At 49.3% G+C, this 19231-nt stretch overlaps 1 protein-coding gene across 2 annotated transcripts in view; it reads right to left on the reverse strand.

Moving 5' to 3' along the window:
* Window positions 1–941: 941 nt before the first annotated feature.
* Window positions 942–19231, reverse strand: part of DSTYK (dual serine/threonine and tyrosine protein kinase) — a 48895-nt gene continuing 30605 nt past the window's right edge. Inside the window, exons 4-13 of one of the 2 annotated variants that reach the window (XM_042924495.1) lie at window positions 15914–16146; window positions 15427–15510; window positions 14619–14795; window positions 13875–14004; window positions 12802–12958; window positions 12217–12349; window positions 10092–10205; window positions 8560–8674; window positions 5754–5888; window positions 942–5338 (exon numbers count right to left, since the gene is read on the reverse strand). In XM_042924495.1, coding sequence (XP_042780429.1) covers window positions 5151–5338; window positions 5754–5888; window positions 8560–8674; window positions 10092–10205; window positions 12217–12349; window positions 12802–12958; window positions 13875–14004; window positions 14619–14795; window positions 15427–15510; window positions 15914–16146 — 1466 coding nt within the window. In that variant the 3' untranslated portion in view covers window positions 942–5150. The remainder of the gene's footprint in view (window positions 5339–5753; window positions 5889–8559; window positions 8675–10091; window positions 10206–12216; window positions 12350–12801; window positions 12959–13874; window positions 14005–14618; window positions 14796–15426; window positions 15511–15913; window positions 16147–19231) is intronic. The other variant, XM_042924496.1, reaches the window with a different exon arrangement.

Genomic DNA, 19231 nt, shown 5'->3' on the forward strand with positions numbered 1-19231 from the left:
GTGTGCTGCCACCTCCTGGCCAAACTCGTGTTGCTGTCACATCACAGGCAGTTGTAGCAAAAAGTGACGCAGCCACACAAGTGCAATCCGGTAACCCCAAACCCCACCAAACACACCCGCAAGCTGCTGGCTGACATTCCGTGGTGACTACAGGTGGTGCCACTCTGCTGCTAGGGGTCTATGACGGGGCGTATTGGGCAAGCAGCTCTGAACAGTGGGGTGAGCCTAAATAAAAAATTCAAATAGCCTGGGGCGCCTGGGCGGGGGTGGGGGGGTGTTCAGTCGGTTGAGCATCTGACTCTTGGTTTCGGCTCAGGCCATGATCTCACGGTTCATGGGTTCAAGTCCCACGTTAGGCTATGCACTGGCAGCGTGGAGCCTACTTGGGATTTTCTCTCTCTCTCTCTCTCTCTCGCTCTCGCTCTCGCTCTCGCTCTTTCTCTGCCCCTCCCACAATCTCTCTCTCCCTCTTGCTCTCTCTCAAATAAACCTAAAAAAAATTTTTTTAACCTTTTAAAAAGGAAATTCAAATATTCCAAATGCAGATACACCAGCATATAGATTCCATTCTCTCACAGTGAAATAAAGAGGAGCCGGGCCCACGCCTGGGCTCAGCGCGCTGCAAGTTCGTGCTGAAAAGAAGCTGGGGAAAAGGCTGTGAATCCAGGAAGAGGCTCTGAAAAGTGAATTGCTATCACTCGACTTCATCCCAATCTTCTCTGCTGTCCTACCTCCCATCCGCCTGCCCCGCCCTCTGGTAGCCGTAAGGCCAGGCACCCAGAAGTCCAGAGCAACATGCCTGGGGCAGTAAGACGTTCCGTCGCTCTCTAAGGCACACCGAAAGGCCTCTGACTGCCGAGGTCCCAGTGGAAACGGAACAAATAGGGGGCGTCTTCCTAACCTGGGGAGGGAAGGGAAAACAAAGCCCAGGAGATGTCAACTAAAACGTGAATGTGATCTTTATTATACAGCACATGTGGTATCTGTACATCCCAACATGTATACAGGATACTCTATAAAACCAAACCTGACCGCTCAAAGTTACACTGGACGAAGATTTAACCCAAAGTCACGTCTTGTAAAAACACAACGCGGTCCTGTGTGCCATGTTCCGGATCGAGGCAGCACAAGAAGGGAGAGGAGAAGGACTGGGTTTGGGCCAACGTAACGTCCTCTGGTTATTGCACTTTCATTCTACACACTCAGTACGTTATGCTTTTATTAACACTGTAATAGACATTAGTCCTTTTGAAACAAATAAAAATATTACATAAAGGTAAAAGACAACAAGCCATCCAGGCCAATTTTCTTTTCAGCCCTCCGAGTCAGGTGGCCTCCCCCAACGCCAGGTACTCACATGGTCTCTACGCTCCTCTCAACTGGACTGGATGTTGACAAAGCAGATGTAGTTAAACATAAAACCCTTTTAGGAACAGTAGTGCTACTTGCAACCCCCAAAGGAGAGTGCGATACGAGTTTCTGAAGGTTACCCCCCCCCCCTTATCCACTTTGCCGCAGCACTGGCCCTAACCACTCCCCCCCGAGTTAGAAGGAGCAATCCACTTTTTTTGTTGTTGTTTTAAACAAAAAGTGGGTTACTTGATCCAGCAAATCCAAAAATCAAGCTTTGAAAACTCAAAGAAGCAACTAGTCTTTTGGCAAAGGACTCGTCAAGGGCCATTCATCCCGCTCTGAAGCAGTATGGACTCTGGCTGGAGTTTCCCTGGTTAGCCAGATGGGAGACCAGGCGTGCCTTCTCTCCAGAGCAAGGCCAGAGGGACTCTCTACTCCCCATGGGCTACTGTCATCACCGATCCCTCCTGGCTTCTCAGTGCTAAATACTAAGCCAATAATAATAATAATAATAATAATAATAAAGTGTCATGCAGTGCAGTTATCACTTTGGAGCCCTGCCACCCCAACCTCTTCTCTCATCAGGGAAAGACTTCTGGCCCCTCTTTGGCAGCTCAGGTAAAGATGCATCCAAATGCCGACAGGGACTGGTGGAGAGTTCTACCGTTCCCGTTTCCATCTGTCGTAGTTAATAATAGCCTTTCCTTCAACGTTTCCCTGAACTTTAGTGTTAAAAAATCAGGAGAAGCTGCTGTCTGGGCTCTGTTCCCTTGAAACTGATGGAGTCATAAGTGATTCTCTTTGGTCCGGAAAGAACCAACACTGCCCTCTTTCCCAGAGAAGTGGAAGGCTCGCTCAACCCGCGAGCCGCGTGCCTGTGGAAACCTCACCCAGGCGAGCATTCCTCAAGTCATGCCAGACTGCCCTAGCTGCCAGCTCCCTGGGCACAGTGTCAGCCACTCCGGGGCTCCGGGCTTCATCTATTTTTCTGATTGCTCTGCAAGAAGGTCCCTCACTCGGTTCTGAAGTCACGTAAGGGACCGGACTTCAAGCACATTAAAAATGGCCAGGTGATCATTTTCGGGCTGGGGTAAACCGCCCTGATGAAGTGATTAGAAGGACAGAACACAGTGAGGGTCATTCTTCCATCCCGTCCGTCCTCCTCCCCAGCCACAATCTCACCTCGCCGCTCGGGAGCACATACAACCAAATCTAGGAGGGAAAATCGTTAGGACTTTGGTCTTGTCGAGCCCTCTATAGCCCAAGTGCCCCCCAGACTTCTTTGAATACCTAGTGTCTTCCCAAGTAATATACAGTACAGTACATTTCATGGCATCCCATCACCGTAGTAACAACGGGTGCCAAGGAACAAAGGATCCAAAATTAGCGGACAATGTTATAAAACAAAAGCAAAGTATGCAGTGTGTTATATATATGCACACCTGCACTCAGCCTGCTGAGTGTTTAAATAACACCTCCAAATATCTATATGTGGACTTTGGCTGGCCTGGAGATTTTCAGGAATATTTTGCACCTTTCCTCAGAATACTTTTTTTTTTTTTTTTTTTTTTTTTAATGAATTGTTAACGCAACTACCGTCTTACTTAGCACTGGTCCCTCCCATCCTCCTTCCTCCTCACTCAGGCAAAAAAATCTGCTAGGAAACTGGTGTCTGAGAGCTGACAAGGGACACTGGGTGGAAGACAAGCGACCCTCCCTCCCTGTGAATGGGGATGAGAACTAAGACTTTGGAAGAATGTTAGGAAAATGACTTCAGCACGGAAGCACAGATTCCTGATCCCAGCTAGAGTAAAGGAAGACCGGCTGCAAAAGGGAAGCACAGAAGTCCTTTATGAAATCTCATACAGAACAGACACTGAGACTGTTTTTCCGGCAGGTAGACACTACTCACCTCTCCTTTTTAAACTTGAAATCTGGCTTCCTGGAAGCCCCATCATTGTTTCCAGAAGGACAAACGAGTTAACGTGACAAGAACGGAGTGATGATTTGAAGAAGTAAAGCTATAAATAGGTGTTAAGAGACCTACCGAACATTCTACCAACACAAGGCTGGCTGGCGCTCACAGAACCCAAAGATACTGGGTGTCTCACTTTATCGTTTGCAAGTAGAAAAGTTTTTAGCACTATGTGGAGTCTCTGAAGGGCTCCAAGTGCTTAGAGGGTTACTGTGCTCAAACGTATCATAATCCGAGCTCGGGATAGCCAAAGAGTTAAAACTGAACTTTAGATTCCATTTCTACTCCGTTAATGTTTAAGAGATGGTCATTCTCTCGGAAACAACCCTACAAAATTCCAGCAGCGAGTCCGCCCATTTTCTTACACATCTACTCAGGGACCTGCTTCACAGAGCTGGAGGTCAGGCACAAGGGACAGACCACAGTGCTTGGGGACTAGGCAGATGCGACAGAGGCTCCTCACCTCCACTGCCTCTTCCTTCACCCGCCTGGTTTTCTAAATCTAGAGGACCATTTTGGTGGAGAGAGGCCCGAAGTCAAGATCTGAGAGGCACCGATATTTAAATTGTTCCCCTTCAGAATTTCTTACTGTGTACACCTCCTGACAAATGCTCACACTGTGTGTGTCCCAACTGCAAGGGAGGGGAACCGCCCCAGAGGCTAACACACAGGGCGAGGAGCACACACAGAGCTACAAAGAGCAATCTTCTTTTTCATCTGGTGCTTGTCTTCTTGCCTTGTATTCAAAACAAGGTAAAAAGAAGGGACGAATTGCGAAAGAGATCTTGGTGAAAAAGCTCACTGACCCAAGTTTAAAAACATCAGTGTGTTAGGTTCAAACACAAAAATGAGAGTTTTTGATTCTTTTAAGTTTTAGAAACAATGTGGTATCTTTCTAGTAGGTTTGCGTGGAAGTTCACGGCCTCCAGATCACTGCCCCTTCTCAGGTCTCACCAGATACTCCACATGGGTCAATGTTACTCAGACACTCATCCCCAGGTACCATGTTAACTGGACCTTCCCCATGTTGAAACCCAAAGGGGGGGAAAAAAGTCAAGAATGAAGGGAAGAAAAAGAGATTGGGTCCTGGGGTTGCCAGTAACTCAAAATCCAATCGCATATGTATATATACACATATGCATACACACACATTTCATTTTTTTCGCCTTTATGCAGCCTCTTGGTGATGTAACCCATGAAAGCCTCCGCCAGAAGTCAGGGATATTCGGTCCCATAAATGTAAACACGCTGGCACCATAAGGAGCAGACAGCTCCGTTTCTAGCTCCCTCACCGGGGCCTCTGGCTGCTGCGACCTGAGATCTCCGGCTGCAGGTAGTGGGAAGTTATTTTTTTGTTCTGATGTTCTTACAATCCCAGAACTAAGTTCATGTTTTCCAGGGGTCCTGACGACTGGATAGAACCAAACTATTCCTAGCTAGAGCCGAAATTACAAAAATTCTAATTTTTAGTACTATCACCACCACAGTGCCCCACTTGTCTTAGCAACATACAGTGAGCAGACGATGGTGACATTTGCCTCCTTTTCAGTTCTGGGGCTGGAACGTTGCATTCTTCAGTGTTTACGTGTCCCACACGATCTTGTGCGGACGGGATAGTGTGGGGCACCGGTGAGCCGCTGAACGCGCCCCGACGGCCAGCGAGCTCCTCGCTACCTGGCAGGCGCCTCTGCCTGGGAAGGTCTCAAGTTGCCCAGCGGGCATCAGTTCCCTCGGGAGCTCTCTGAATAAACGTCCAATTCTTCCCACGGCCAACAGGTGAGGGGAAGGAAAGAAACAGAGTAAAAGAGAAAGGTCTTTGCTTTCAAGTAGAGTCATCCAGTCCCCGGTTCGGCTGCTCCGAAGCGGACGCGCACAGCCGGTCCATGATGCCCCGGAGCATGGGCTGCACGATGCCCAGGAGGGGCCTCTGGGAAGGGTCGCCGTCCCAGCAGGCCTCCATCAGCTGCCAGCACTCCTCGTCGAACACGGGCAGACGCTCCGGCCGGGCCCCTGGAGACAGGCGCGTGGAAAGAAGACCAGAGTCAGCGACGGGGCCGGTGCCACCACGAGGCCTGACCGGCTTGCAGACCGATGGCCCACGTGGGGCTCAGGAGTTCTGGCATCGACTGCAGACACCTAGGTTAGAACCTGACAGTAACGGTGACAGAACACTGGAACACACTGGCATAGGAAGTAGAAGAATTGGAAATTTTAAAGAAAAAAAGCCTTGACATGGTTCAGCGCAATGCTACCTGAAAGCAAAGGGGCGACCTCGGTGTCTTCCCCGGATTCCCTGACGGTACGTGGCCCTGCGGTGCGACGGCCGGAGCGGGTGACAGGAGGCCCGGCTGCAGGGCCTGGTCTCAGTCTCCCCTCGATGGGGGCCGGGGCGGGGTCGGGACAGGGTAGGGCTTGTGGCTCTTACCTCTTCGCACATTGTTCCAGAGATGGTCTTTGCTGGCACACCTCTCAAATGCTTCGGGGAGCTTGACAGAGCCCGAGCAGATATACCAGAAGAGGATGCCAAAGGCGTAGACATCGACGGAGTTGTCGTACTTCCCTACAGCAAGAAAGGGCGACGGCAGTGAGCCGGGGCGAGAGATCAGCTGTGCCCCTATAACTGGGTCTGCAGAGGTCATCACGCCTTTTTGTCTAAAGCTTTTAACAGCCATGATCTCCCACAGCAACCCCGGTAGGCAGGACCGCTGACAACGCCCATCTTCTACCCAAAACCACAGCACAGGAAGGGCGATGCGAGACACCAGGATGGCCAAGACCAGAGCCTGACAAAGGAGGAGGAGGACAGGCCTCTGATTTTGATTGAACAGCCAAGAAGACCCATCCTGACGGGTCGGATTGGGGAAATAAGCTTGGGAAACACAGGTGGGTGAGCAGATTGGAACCAGAATGTAAAGATTTTTAAATTTTTTAAAAATAATTAATTTATTTTTGAGGGGGGGGGTGGTGGGGAGGGGCAGAGAGAGAGACAGAGACAGAGAGAGAGAATCCCAAGCAGGCGTGCAGGAGCCTGATGCGGGGGCTCAAACTCACGAACTGTGAGATCATGACCTGAGCTGAAATCAAGAGGGTCAGGACGCTTAACCAACTGAGCCGCCCAGGCGCCCTTAGAATGTAAAGATTTTTTTAGTTTATTTTTTTCTTTCTGAGAGAGAGAGAGAGAAGGGAGAGAGGCAGAGAAAGAAAGAGAGAGAGAGAGAGAGAGACAGAGAGAGAGAGAATCCCAAGCAGGCTCTACACTGTCAGCACAGAGCCCAATGTAGGGCTCGAACTCATGAGATCATGACCTGAGCCTAAATCAAGAATTGGACACGTAACCGACTAAGCCACCCAGGCACCTCAGAATATAAAGATTTTTAAAAGACAGAAAAGTCTGGATTCAATGGGCAGCATAACGTCCTTTAGGTTTTAGGGCAGGAGGTGACATGAAGAGCCTATCTTATAAAGATTCTTCTGACAGCAACAGGATGGACTGCAGAGAATCAAGGGAAGTGAAATACCAAGCAGCCAAAAGAAAACAACCGTTGGGGGGAGAGAAATGTTCCAAGAAGTGAATCTCGAGAAAGAAAACGACTGTGTGCTGAGTCCACCGTGGGTCCCGCTCACCCCTGCCCTCACGCGCATCACTCAGGGAAGGGCCGGGGCCGGACCTGTGTGTGAGGCCAACGAGAGCAGGCCACGTACACGGCTCATTTTAACTCTTCCCCACGCTGATGAGGGGCCCGCCGGGACCGTCCCCTCTTCCCTGGCACAGACACGACCCCCCCCCCCCCCAACCCCTCAGGCTCAAACTCTCGAGTCCTCGTCTGGTCATCCTTTGCTGTTCACCATCAACACCTAGTTAACCACAAAATCCCACCCGTTCCTCCCGTGAACTGATCCTGAATCTGGCACGGCTTTTTTGTGTCAGTGCTGCTACCAGCCTGATCCTGGAGACCCAAACCCCTGGTCTGCCTGCCTTGGTTCTTGCCCCGCAAAGCCCCTCCACCTCCCGCTGCTAAGCTGACCTTCCGTGAACGTGTCCTCATCCCCCGCCTGCACAGTTCTTTTTTTCAAATTTTTAAAATTATTTTTGAGAGAGACAGAGAGAGAGACAGAGCAAGTGGGGAGGGGAAGAGAGAAGAGGGACAGAGGATCCAAAGCAGGCTTTGTGCTGACAGCAGAGAGTCCTATGTGGGGCTTGAACTCGCAAATCGTGAGGTCATGACCTGAGCCTAGGTCAGACGCCTAACAGACTGAGCCACGTGGGCGCCCCAAAAGCTCAAGTTCCAGTATTTCTTCCACAGCGAGGCTTTCTTCCTCGGTGTGGATTTCAAGCTCGGTGTGTTTCATCTCCAACCTTGTTTGCTTTTACTCCCCACAGGGAGTTGTCCCCTGTCAGGCAATTTTCCTCATACTTCCCTTTCCCCAGCCTCCAGAATGTTCTCTCCTTTCAGACACCCGGTTAGATTCTAGAGCCAGAAGGACCTAGATTCCAATCCCAGCTCCATCATTTCTAGCTCAGCATTGTGGGGTGGCTTTCTGATGTTCACCGGTCTGGACTTAACTTTACCCATGACACGGGCACAAAAATGCATCAGCGGCAGCACAGACTTGCTGTGAGGATTAAATGGAACAAAATATATGAAAAACCGTACTCGCACTGCCTAGCTCCAAGAACATGCTTAATAGCAATGCCCTGCCCACATACCAATTTTCCCGGACTTGACTCAAGTCCTACCCCAAATCTCCTACCATAAAACTGTCAAACATTTCAACCTTCACTTACCACCTGTCTGAACACCAGCATCACATCACGTAGCACCCGAATTAGCACCTGGTCACACAGTCTGATGCTGCTTCCTAATTGTTTTACCTCTCTTAATAGATCTCTGTCATCAGCGAGTTCATTGATGATCAGGGCCAACTCCTGATGTACAGAAGTTATTCAGTCAGGACTTTATGATCAACTAACTGGTTGATTATGGCAACCACGGCACGAATAGCCCAGAGAAACGTCCAAAAGCAGACCTGGTGACTCCTGGTTACGCTTCTCCTTCTCACCCCTTCACCTCCTCACCTTCCCCCTACCTGTCTTTAGGTTTCCCCTCCCCTGGCTCTCCCTTGCCCGCCCCAGACCGGCCGGTAGTTACTTGTGGATACTACTTAAGCAAGAGGTAGAACTCATTAAAGCATGGAGCCCTGCTGAGGCCCACTCCCGCCCTGCAGCTTACCTGTGAAAAGTTCAGGGGCCATATGGATTGGTGTCCCCACAATGCTGCCTGACATCATGGCCTCTGGCTTGCAGAACCCTAAGTCAGTGATCTTGGCACGGTTCTGCTTGTCCAGCTGCCAACAAAGCAGGGCAAGAGTCAGCCTGCGTCTGACCCTGCACGTAACGCTCAGGTGCACACTCAAGCTCAGGGGCACACTCAAGCTCTGAAGCGGGTGTCTACTTCCCAGGAGCGCTTCCTCAATCCTGCTTCCCGCCTCCCTGTCTCCAGACTCGTTCCCTTTCCCATCTTCCCCCCAGACTGTAAGCAACCTAAAGGCGGGGGCTGCCTTTTTCGTCTTTGTATACCTAGCGCTTAGCACACTGCCTGGCACATAGCAGGAACTTAGTAAGTCTAGGAAGAACGAATAAGTGAAGGACACGGAGGAAAGGATTTTGGTTCCAGATTATTCTTCTCTGACCTCCAGACCCCAGGGCAGAAAGTTGCTAAGTAAGAAGGCTGAGGTCCTCTGGTGAGCTGAGGAGAGTTTCCTGAATTCCCTGCAGTTTCCTCTCCCAAAGGCCCAAGAGAATAAATCTACGTCTCATTTGACTACAGATAAGCCTCTTAGGTTTCGGCCTATGATTTTAGGACGATCTTTCCCTTCCCCCCAAACTGCTGTCATCTCTCTATATGTACCTGTTGCCAGAAACACCTCAATGATAATGCAACACAGTGTCAAGAGAATATGTCAGAGGAGTCTCTACAATTGAGATAACGGAACATGACCACCTTACCTTTAAGGTGCATTTACCCATCTCAGCCCTCATCCAGCACCTGTGTTCAAACCCTAAGCAATAACAAGACCTGGAAGCCTCGAACGCATCGTCACAAAAGCACAAAAGAGCAGAAAGACTATTCCAGATTAAAGAAGGATAAAAAACATGAAAACAAAGTACGCTGTACGACCCTTGGAGCGAACCCTGGATCAAACACACAAACAAATGACCGTATTCGGGTAACTAAACATATTTGGGACAACTGGGAAATGTTAATATAGACTGCATGTTAACTAACAGCATTATACCAATGTTAAATTTCTTTGGTGTGATAATGGCATTTTAATTACACAGAAGAATGTCCTTTTTAGGAGATACAAGCTCAAGTATTTAGGAACGTGTTATCTGCAACTTACTTTCATATACTTGAACAAAGAGTGTGCATACGTGTGTGCGAGACTGAGGAACAGAGAGAGACTAACCCAGGAGAAAGAGAATATGAATCCGGGTGAACCATATGTGGTCGTTGTACCACTCTTTTCTCTTCTGTAAGTTTGAAGTTTCTCAACGGTGTTCGGAGGAAAAGCCTTAAGCAACGTACGCTCAGTCTATGATGCGGCTTCACGCTCCCCAAGCATTATGTCTGAGATCCCATCAATCCACTGTTTTTCCGGCAGCCTCTTCCTATGATCAAACTCACATTCGTGGGGACCCTCCCAAGGTCACTTAACCCACGGAGGCGGGGCGTTATCTCGGGGAAACAGCTCTACTCACCAGGACATTTTTTAGCTTGATATCACGGTGGACAAGTCCCTGGCTGTGCAGAAAGCGGATTCCTTCCACCACATCTAGGGCTATCTGTAGACGTGTCTCCAGCGTCAGCCCAGCCTTGGGGAGACAAAAGGGCTCACGTGTCACTAACAAGACAACTCCTCAGTCCAACTTGCTTAAACCAACTAAGAGTTCCTTCTGCGGGGCACTGAGAGTCGGCCTGCACCAGGGCACACAGGACAAGCGCAGAGAGTAGATGGGAAGAAGGGAAGAGGAAAGAAGTTAGGAGGAGGAGGCTGAGGGGTTGCCCCAAACAGGACTACAAGAGGCACGGTCCAACAACTGAACGCATGAGTTCATTTCCATCCCCTACCCCCAACAAACTCTGGAACTGCCCTTGAGACCCAGAGTACTTCTGGGTCTCAGGGTGCGTGGCTGCTAGGTCAGCGGAGCACGTGACTGCTAGTCTCGGGGTCATGAGTTTGAGCCCCACGTTCGGCAGAGAGATGACTTAAACATTTTTTTAAGTAAGAAAATAAAAACATATTTTTTACAAAAAAGGTGTTTCTAGGTTTCTCGGGCAGAATGACTTCTGCTGCATTGCAAGCCTCATTGGCCCAGGTTTGGCTTTACAGATTCAAATATCAAACTCACACATCTTACTTGTACCGGGCCTCCAACTTAGGGTCTCCTGAATTCCAGAGGACATTACATCACTCATCCAGAAGCTGAGATTCAGTTCTCTAGCCCTCTTGTGGGAAAGCATCAGACAGTGCTGAGCTTAACTCCTCTGAAATGAAGAGGGAGAGCCACCGGGAGAGTCATTTTCTCGACCCTATTGAGTTTCCACGGCTCCTGCGATCATTTCTAGAGATTCCTGTCTTATATCCAGAAGCGTCCGCATAAACTGGCATGAGAGGCATCTGTGAGAAGGGACCTACCCACATGCGCTGGGGTTAGCTTCCCCCAGCCCCACTGAGCCCCAGTGTAGGGACCAGAGAAACGAGCGTCTCTACTTCCCTTGCTGCTTTGGGCGAGGGAAACTGAGCATCCGACTGACCGTATCTCCTCTTCACTCAAAATCTTTCAACAGCTTTTCAGGGTCTAGACTGCGATTTGAATTCTATGGAAATTCTTTTTTAAAAAAAAATTTTTTTTAATGTTCATTTATTTTTGAGACAGAGAGAGACAGAGCATGAGTGGGGGAGGGGCATAGACAGACGGAGACACAGAATCTGAAACAGGCTCCGGGCTCTGAGCTGTCAGCACAGAGCCCGACGCGGGGCTCAAACCCACGCACCGTGAGATCGTGACCTGAGCCGAAGTCGGCCGCTCAACTGACTGAGCCACCCAGGCGCCCCTGTATGGAAATTCTTAATTCTGGTGTTCTACAATTTGTTCTCAACATGTCTTTGCACATCACGCTCTTCTAGTCCCAGACAGCTTCTCCAACACGACCAGTGTCCTTCAGGTGGAGGGCATTACGCTCCTCCTTCCCCCTAGTGTGGCCTCTTCCTTCTACCAAATTTTACCCATCAAGGTATATTTACCAAACTCAAATCCTCATGACATACTCACTGACTACAAGTCTCTTAGAAGCTTTTGACAATTAGACTTTTTTTTTTTTTTTTTAAAGTGAGCTCTCCACCTGAAGTGGGGCTTGAACTCCTGACCCCGAGATCAAGAGTCACACGCGCCACTGACTGAGCCAGCCGGGGGCCCCTGGCAATCGCACCTCCTGATATCCCCTTCTGGTGCTTAATACAGGCTCTTGGACAAAAAGGAGTCACTGATAAATACTGGCTGGTTAAACGACAAAAAGTGGCTCATCCCTCGAGAGCGAAAAAAGGAGGAAGAACAGCAAAGTTCTAGGACGCTTTTCTGCTCCTCCGCGTAGTCTAGGTTTGTACCACCATCACCAGAGGTGACGGTGGCGAACCGGCAGCGTTCTGGGCCGAAAATCAGACTCTGAGAAGTCTGTGAGGTTTTTCCGGATTGGGGTAATCAAGCTTGACTATTCCAACAACGTGTCGTGAAAGCTAGAAGGCCCGGACAAACAAGGAGGGATGAGAGGCCGGGGAGGACCCCGTGGCTCCGGCTGCGCGGTCACGCCCTCGCCCCGCCTCACCTTCAGCCCGGTGTAGAGGTCCCGGTGCAGCCTCTCCATGATGAGCAGCACGGCAATGCTGGAGCCGCCGCCGTAGCCGTAGTCGATGACTGAGCCGTGGAGGTCCACCAAGCGCTCGTGCTTCGGCAGAGACCTGGTGGGAACGAGAGAGGCCGCGGCTGCCGTGCTCCGGTCTCACCCTGCACAGCGTGCCGCCACGGGGGAAAGGATACCCCAGGGACCACCCTCAGTCCAGGTCCAGGGGGACCGGCCCTCGGTACAGAGGAAAGGGAAAGACAACGGCCTCCAGCGAGGACAAAGCGTCACGGAATCTAGAGACGGACGGGCCGCAAGGACTAAGGAAGAAGTCCAACGGGAGACGGAGTCTGTGAGAAATCAGGATGGCGGGGAGAGGGCAAGCAAAGCCACTGAAGGCCTGGCAGAGAGCACGTGACTGGAACAAACCCAGAAATACTGTCCACGACACCCTGGGGCACAGGAATGGAGAGACCAGGGACGCTGCAGCTCTTGGTACAAAAAGTCATGTCGGCTTCCGGCTTCTTCTCTGGATCTTTTCCCACAGGGATGAACGACAGGAGAACCCACCTCATGTAGTGAAACTCCAAAGCCAGGTCATTCCAGTGCTTCTCATCCGGAGGGACGACCGACTTGAGGGCACACGGGAAGTGTCCTCCCCAGTTGTCACACAGGTACACCACACCGTACTGGCCCCGGCCCAGTTCCTGACCCAGTTTAGGTTTACCTATGAAAAACAGAGACAGGGATGAGGCAGGAGGAATGGGAGCCTGCCTCTTGCTCTTGGGGTTGTGGGTTCGAGCCCCACGTTGAGTGTAGAGGTTACTTAAAAATAAAACCTTAAAGACTGCCTATGAAGAAAATATATACCTTGTTTAAGAAAAAAGGAAAAAAAAAAAGGATTCTTAGACACAGACCTAAAAGTAGGAAGTTGTAATTCTGACAGTACTGGAAACTAGTAGAAAGTACCCTAACTGGTCCGATTTATTTATTTTTTTAATGTTTATTTATTTTTGAAAGGGGGGAAGGGGCACAGAGAGAGGGAGACACAGGATCTGAAGCAGGCTCCAGGCTCTGAGCTGTCAGCACAGAGCCTGACGTGGGGCTCGAACCCACCAACTGTGAGATCATGACCTGAGCCAAAGTCAGACGCTTAACCGACTGAGCCACCTAGGTGCCCCCTAACTGGTTTGATTTAAATAAACCTGTCATGTCACCTGAACTATACAAATAGCGGGACCAGGGGCGCCTGGGTGGCTCAGTCGGTTAAGCGTCCGACTTCAGCTCAGGTCATGATCTCGCGGTCCGTGAGTTCGAGCCCCGCGTCAGGTTCTGTGCTGACCGCTCAGAGCCTGGAGCCTGTTTCAGATTCTGTGTCTCCCTCTCTCTCTGACCCTCCCCCGTTCATGCTCTGTCTCCCTCTGTCTCAAAAATAAATAAACGTTAAAAAAAAAAAAAAAAGAAAAAAAAAAAAAGAAATGGATTCTGTAACAAATAGTGGGACCAAACAGACTTTAGGGTTTCAAAAACCCATCAGTGGGTGCTTAGGTAGCTTTGCAAGGAAACAGCGTTAGAGGTAGAACATGCGAACGCCAGGTATCCAGAAACTTCTCCCAATTTACTTGGGAAAGACAGGGACTCACGATGTAGCAAGACATCCTGTAAAGAACGGCTTTCCAGAGAAAGGCGAGCCAGGCGGGGGGCATGATCCTTGCGAACCTTCAACCAGAGATCTTCTGTTTTCTCCAACCGACCTGAGTGGCCAGCTTCTAGCTGGAAGAGAAACAGAAAGAAGACACGTGACTTTCCAAGTCCCTAGTTTGGCTTCCTCACCTATTATATGGGGACAATAATATCTACCTGCTGAGGACAACTGAGAGAGTTACCCAAGCTGTGCAGAACACAGCTCCGACACTGGCATCCAGTGAGCTCTCGATAAATAACCACTTTGCCTCCTGGATGCGCCATCTCCACACCCTCCCCTCTATACACACGTACACACATGTGCACGCGTGCGCACACACACACGCGCGCACACTCTGAGGGGACAAGCACATGTCACATAACTGTGAACCAGTGTGAAAGTTACAAAGTCATCCTCCTCTGTGACTCATTTCTAAAATACTAAATAAATAAAATTCCTACCCCTTGATTTTCATTCCTCACTCGGTGAAATGGGGAGAAATTAACCGAGTTCCCTTCATGTTCCCAAGAGTTAGAAAGATCTCCACGTGAAAAATGTACTGATGAAACTTCCTATAACATGATATTATCCTTTAACATATAGGAAGAAGATACACTGATGATTTTAGAAAAATTACACGCAGAGCAGTGGGCAAAATATTGCTCGACAGGTAAGGCTCTTCTCTCTCTTCCGACATACGCACCTGCCGCAAGGAGGCTGCAAAAGCCTCGTGAGAACTGTTGAGCCGGGTCCGGAACTGGCTGCAAATGCTCTTGGCCAATTTAGAGGCACTGAGGCTCTCGATGGCTTCCTGGGCCACCTTCCTCTTCCATTCCAGTGTGATGGCGGGTGGGCTCACCCACGTGATACGCTGGATGATCTGCAGGGAAGAAGAGAGGAAGAACATGCAAGGGTGGGGACAGGAGCCACCAGAAAGAGCCAACGCCCTTCCCCTCTGGGCTACCCACTCGTTAGGAGCAGGCTAGTAAGAAAGCAGCCACGTGAAGGCCAAGATTCCTCTCCCATTCCATCTACCTCATAATCAGGGCTCAGACCAAAGGAAAGCATCAAAGAACACTAGGCCTAGTCTACGGGGTCACAAACCCTCACTACATACAGTCAGCGCCGGGGGCGCCCGGAATTCCCTTTCTGAACTCAGTATGGAATAAGAGCCACATCAAATTCCAGAAAAGAAACCACACAAATGGCCTCTGGCAGGAAAGCCTGATTCTGAGAAAACATTTCGGCTGGGGAGAAAGGAATCTGAAGAAGCTAGTGAAGGAGAGTCTTACGGCTGCATAAAATATTTAAACGCACCATTCTCAAGCGTTAAAGTGGCTCCGTTCCTAATTATCTCAGAGCTGGCATAAACCAGAACTGTCTTGGACAGGCAAATCGGGACAAAAAGCCACCTACCTACACCAACAGAAGATCCTAGACATCAGCTGCTATTGGTGACTAAGGTTCTGAGCCAACCAGGGCCAGAGAATGTTTCTCTAAGCAAGCCCCACCTGTTTGATTTGCTCCCACAGCATCCTTGTAACCGAGGACCCTGAGTGAAACGTAACTTCGACGTGATAGGCGGCATTTAAGATCTGGAAGAGAACACACAAACCAAAGTCAATACGCCCTGAGCAGAGGGGCTGATTAGAAAATGTGATAAATAGTATTTACTTAAGGCAGGGTCCAGTTTCAAGGTTCCCAAATAGACCCATCGATACGAGTGCAGAGTCGACGCAGGTGCATCATCGGTTCTGCGGCTCTCTGGGCCCCTTTCCTTCCCTCTTCACCTTCTAGCTCATCACCCGAACTGCGACTGTGCAGCTCACAAGCCCCTCTGACAGGCAGTGCTCATGTGACGGAAAAGTTCAATATAATTCAAAGGGGATGGGCAGAGGGGTGAAAGGGCAACTCCGGGCTAACTTGAGGCTGGGTTTCTGTGTGGTGTCTGCTTTGTGCGTCACCTGTGACACGGTATCTTGGCCATTCTGCGAGTACCTGTTTGAGATAATTACTGGTGATGTGAACTGAGACATCCTGGGACTTCTCCAGGCTCTGCAGGCACCGTTCCAGGGTGCCGACGAAGCTCTCGCGCAGGTAATCCACTGAGCTGATCAGCTTGTTTGCCACCGCCTGATTAAGCCGGGAGATGATGAGCTCCTGTATCTGTCGGATGCAGCATTTGATTTCTCTGGTGCCCACTGGCTCTCCGTTCTCAGGGACAATGACATCTATGGAGGCAGAGAAAGAAGCCAGTGGGCTGTGAGAGGAAGGGGCAGGCACTGAGAATAAGGGCCTCCCCCAACCAAAGCCGAGGAGCTACCAGCACGATGGCTGTAAAAGACACGGCTGGCTGACGAGCTCTGACCTTCAGTATGATCCGGGGCCATGCGATCCTCTACTACTTAGGCATCTAAGAATACTGAGAAAAAGCAACTGTGTCTAGAACGAGCCCATTGATTTTTGTCAGCTTTCATGTCGCATTTATAGGAGGAGGATCATTTATTGAGTGCAGACCATTTGACAGGCACCATACTAAGTATTTTATATATGCAATCGAATTTAATCCTCACAATAACCTTGTCAGGTGGGTATTTTTTTTTTAATGTTTTATTTTTGAGAGGGCATGAGAGGGGGAGGGGCAGAGAGAGAGGGAGACAGATGATCAGAAGCGGGCCCTGCGCTGACAGCAGCGAGCCCGATGTGGGGCTAGAACTCAACAAACCGTGAGATCGTGACCTGAGCCGAAGTCGGGCACTCAGCTGCCTGAGCCTCCCAGGCGCCCCTGTCAGGTGAGTATTATTGGTCACATTTTACGGGTTGGGAGACAGTCTCAAAGAAAGGACAAAGGCGGCACCCGGAAGGGTACGGTACGGTTAGGAAGTAATACGGCTAGCATTTGAACCCAAAGCTCAGGGACTGCAAAACCTTTGTAACCTTTCACACTGCCTAGTTCCTGGAAAAACCCGAGAGTCAGAGATTCAGCACTGATCAATTGCTAGATAAGTAAAAAGTAAAACTGGAACACTGTCACCATCCAGCTACCTCCCAGAATCAGAAATCTGTTTTGCCAGCCAGAGGACAGAACTTAAGAGAAGACAAGTTACCTGCAAAAACTCCACTCCTAAAAAGGCACTCTCATGTCTACTGTGGGAATTTAAATCGGTGCTACCTCTTTTGGAGGAGATCCCATAACATCTAACAAAAAAAATTGTTTTTAATCTATCAGAATTTTAAGCTAACCAACAAATCAACAAAATCACCTACATTCCCTTTGACCTAACTATTCTATGTATGTAGGTATTACCTTTAAAAAAAAAAAAAAGGCTTTTCTTTAATACATTTTTCAAATGTTTATTTATATTTGAGAGAGACAGGGACAGAGAGAGAGAGAGAGAGAGAGAGAACGAGTGGGAGAGGGGCAGAGATACAGAGACAGAATCTGAAGCAGGCTCCAGGCTCCGAGCTGTCAGCACACAGCTCGACGTGGGGATCAAACCCACGAACCGTGAGATCATGACCTGGGCCAGAGTCAGACGCTTAACTGACTGAGCCACCCAGGCACCCCAAAAGTCTTTTCTGAAGTGTGTATGCCATATAGCCAGCATACCTGCATTACCTTTATTTAAACAAAACAAAACAAAATGAAACAAAACAAAAAAACGGTACCAGAAATCTGGTTCCCCAGGCCAGCTGGTAAATCTTCTGGCCTCTTCTAAATTTACTTATTGCATCAAGGGTCTCCAGGAAGAACTTAGAACAAGGTTAAGTAGTAGCCATGCAAGTCTCGTCTAACACAGCCGAGTACGGAAGTGGCTTCACAAATCCATCATGCAATTAACAGAGCCAGACGTCTGATCTACACGCTCCCAGTTCCCCCTGAGTCTGTTGAACTAACCACCGCTTCCCAGGCACCAAACTTGGTGTACTTGGCACCTAATATACAGTCAAATATTTCACGGTCTGCCCACCTTTACCAAGGGCTCTGTGCCACTGGCACTGATGTGCCAGCTTTGTTTCGGTGAGTCAGAAACCCTCCTAGCATCTCCACTGCAAGTCCTCCCTACGGGGGGAATTCACCAAAGACGTATCTTTGCTCATCTTTAGAAAGACCTGTAAGAGATAAGGCACCTGTGTTTGCTAGAGTCAACTCTATGTCCTTTGTATAAGCGTGACACGGCCGTATACCATCATTCGCACACTCATTCGGGCTCTGAAGAGGTACCATCCACAGACTCTGTGTTATCTGCTGCAAGAGATGTCAAAATGTTATCTAGAAGAGGCCTTGAAGGCTAGGTAGGATTTGGAAATTCCCAAATAAAAGACATTTTGGGTTTAGGGCAGAACAGGAGCAAAGAAAAAGTAAAGGAAGCATATGGAGGACAGCAAGCAGTTGAGACCAACTGAAATAGAAATTACAGGAAGGTGCACATTGGGAAAGAGGAAGAGGAAAGTCGGTCAGACTTTGGAAGATCTTTAACACTAGGCTCATAAGTCTAAACTTAGTCTGTAGGAACAGGGAGCCGCGAAAGATGAACTGGAGAAAGGAGAGAAAGATGTCCGGGGGAGCAACAGGTAACAGTAGTTCAGGCAGACTAAAGAAGAGGCAGCAGAAAAGCAAAGGTAGATATGAAACAGGGACGAAGACTCGTCAGGACCCGGCGGCAGACCGGATGCAGGACGAGGGAAAGCAAAGAGCCGGAGACCAGGCTGAGCCTTGGGAGCCGGTTATGAGGACGACGGTGGCGGCAGCAGCCAGAAACAGATTAAGAAGCAGGAAAGCAAGGAAATTAACTCAGAAATAAGACCGTTAGATTCAAATTCTGCCCTTACTCTTCAGTAGCTATGTGACCTTGAGCAAATTACTTAACCTGCCTGAGCCTCAGTTCCCTCATCAAGAAGATGGCAATGTACAGAATCCGCAGGGAGACTGGAAAAAAAAAAAGAAAAGGAAAAAGAAAAGAAAGGAAAAGAAAAGAAAAAAAACTGATGCTAGCTCTCACATAAGAAATTCTGATTGGGGTGCCTGGATGGCTCAGGCAGTTAAGTGTCCGACTCTTGTCTCGACTCAGGTCATGATCCTGCACTTCATAGGTTCGAGCCTTGAGTCGGTCTCTGTGCTGACAGCACAGAGCCTCCCTGGATCCTCTCCCCCTCTCTCTCTCTGACCCTTCCCCTTTCACGTACGCCTGCTCTCTCAAAAATAAAGAAAGAAAGAAAAAGAAAAGAAAAGGAATTCTGATTAATCGGTCTGCAGTGCTCTGCGGTGGTATCGAACATTTATATTTTCAAAGAGCCTCCCAGCAGATTTGGATG

Source organism: Panthera leo, chromosome F3 (genome assembly GCF_018350215.1).
Source record: "Panthera leo isolate Ple1 chromosome F3, P.leo_Ple1_pat1.1, whole genome shotgun sequence".
In the NCBI taxonomy this organism is placed as follows: Eukaryota; Metazoa; Chordata; class Mammalia; order Carnivora; family Felidae; genus Panthera; species Panthera leo.